Below are 1,040 nucleotides of genomic sequence, written 5' to 3'. Positions count from 1 at the left end.
CGCAAGGTTAAAAACTCAACAGGTTTATTCATACACTATGACAGTGTTCTTTTTGTAAAGGTTGCCATCTAGCAACTTGTATCTTGGGTGTTAGGGCTTTGCATAGTACTTAGGGAGAGCTGAGCCTGGAATATCTGCCAGTCAGTTGGGTTGTAGCTCCCTCATTCCTCCATGTGTGCAAGACTGAGCAGAGGAGAGCTTGCCCCATGCTGAAGCTAAGTTTGTACTTGGGCATGTGCTTGAGCATTAGCTATAGGGGGAGCCTGTCTGGTAACCACGATTGAGCCAGCACATCACTGTGAATGCAGACATATGCTCTGAGCTCCAATGCCTTGTGTCATGGTGTCTTTCACCTTTGCCAAAAAGATGTCCTTTTTGTCTTTGTATTGGGACTCAGGACCTGTAATCCACAGGAGATTCTGTATTCCCCTGCTCACTGTGGTCAGACAGGTATCCTAGGCTGCATCAAAAGCAGTGTGGTCAGCAGGTCAAGGGAGATAATTCTGCTCCTCTGCTCTGGTGAGACCTCACCTGGAGCACTGCATCCCAGCTCTGGGTTGCTCAGCACAGGAAAGACATGGTTCTAGGTACATAAATGCATTCACAGTGAAGCTGCCTGCAGATTTCACTAGTGTTGGCTGTGCTCCTTTCCTGTATCCTCAGCTTTCAAGTTACTACATCATTCAAAAGTTCTCTTCTTTCTACTAGGAAAATCTGAACCTGGCCCTGAACTCTGCTTCAGCCATTGGGTGCCATGTTGTTAACATTGGAGCTGAAGACTTAAAAGAAGGGAAACCTTACCTGGTTTTGGGTCTTCTATGGCAAGTCATCAAGTTGGCTGTGCTCCTTTCCTGTATCCTCAGCTTTCAAGTTACTACATCATTCAAAAGTTCTCTTCTTTCTACTAGGAAAATCTGAACCTGGCCCTGAACTCTGCTTCAGCCATTGGGTGCCATGTTGTTAACATTGGAGCTGAAGACTTAAAAGAAGGGAAACCTTACCTGGTTTTGGGTCTTCTATGGCAAGTCATCAAGACTCTT

The 1,040-nt window shown here is 45.9% G+C and overlaps 1 protein-coding gene across 1 annotated transcript in view; it reads left to right on the top strand.

Annotated features, from left to right (window-relative positions):
* The window catches only part of LCP1 (lymphocyte cytosolic protein 1 (L-plastin)), a 20,349-nt gene that overhangs the window by 6,129 nt on the left and 13,180 nt on the right, over positions 1–1,040 (top strand). Inside the window, 1 exon segment of the mRNA XM_009071862.1 lies at positions 709–853. Coding sequence (XP_009070110.1) covers positions 709–853 — 145 coding nt within the window.

Source organism: Acanthisitta chloris, unplaced genomic scaffold (genome assembly GCF_000695815.1).
Source record: "Acanthisitta chloris isolate BGI_N310 unplaced genomic scaffold, ASM69581v1 scaffold22823, whole genome shotgun sequence".
In the NCBI taxonomy this organism is placed as follows: Eukaryota; Metazoa; Chordata; class Aves; order Passeriformes; family Acanthisittidae; genus Acanthisitta; species Acanthisitta chloris.
The sequence above is the reverse complement of the archived record's forward strand: the minus strand, read 5'-3'. Positions and strand labels throughout refer to the sequence as shown.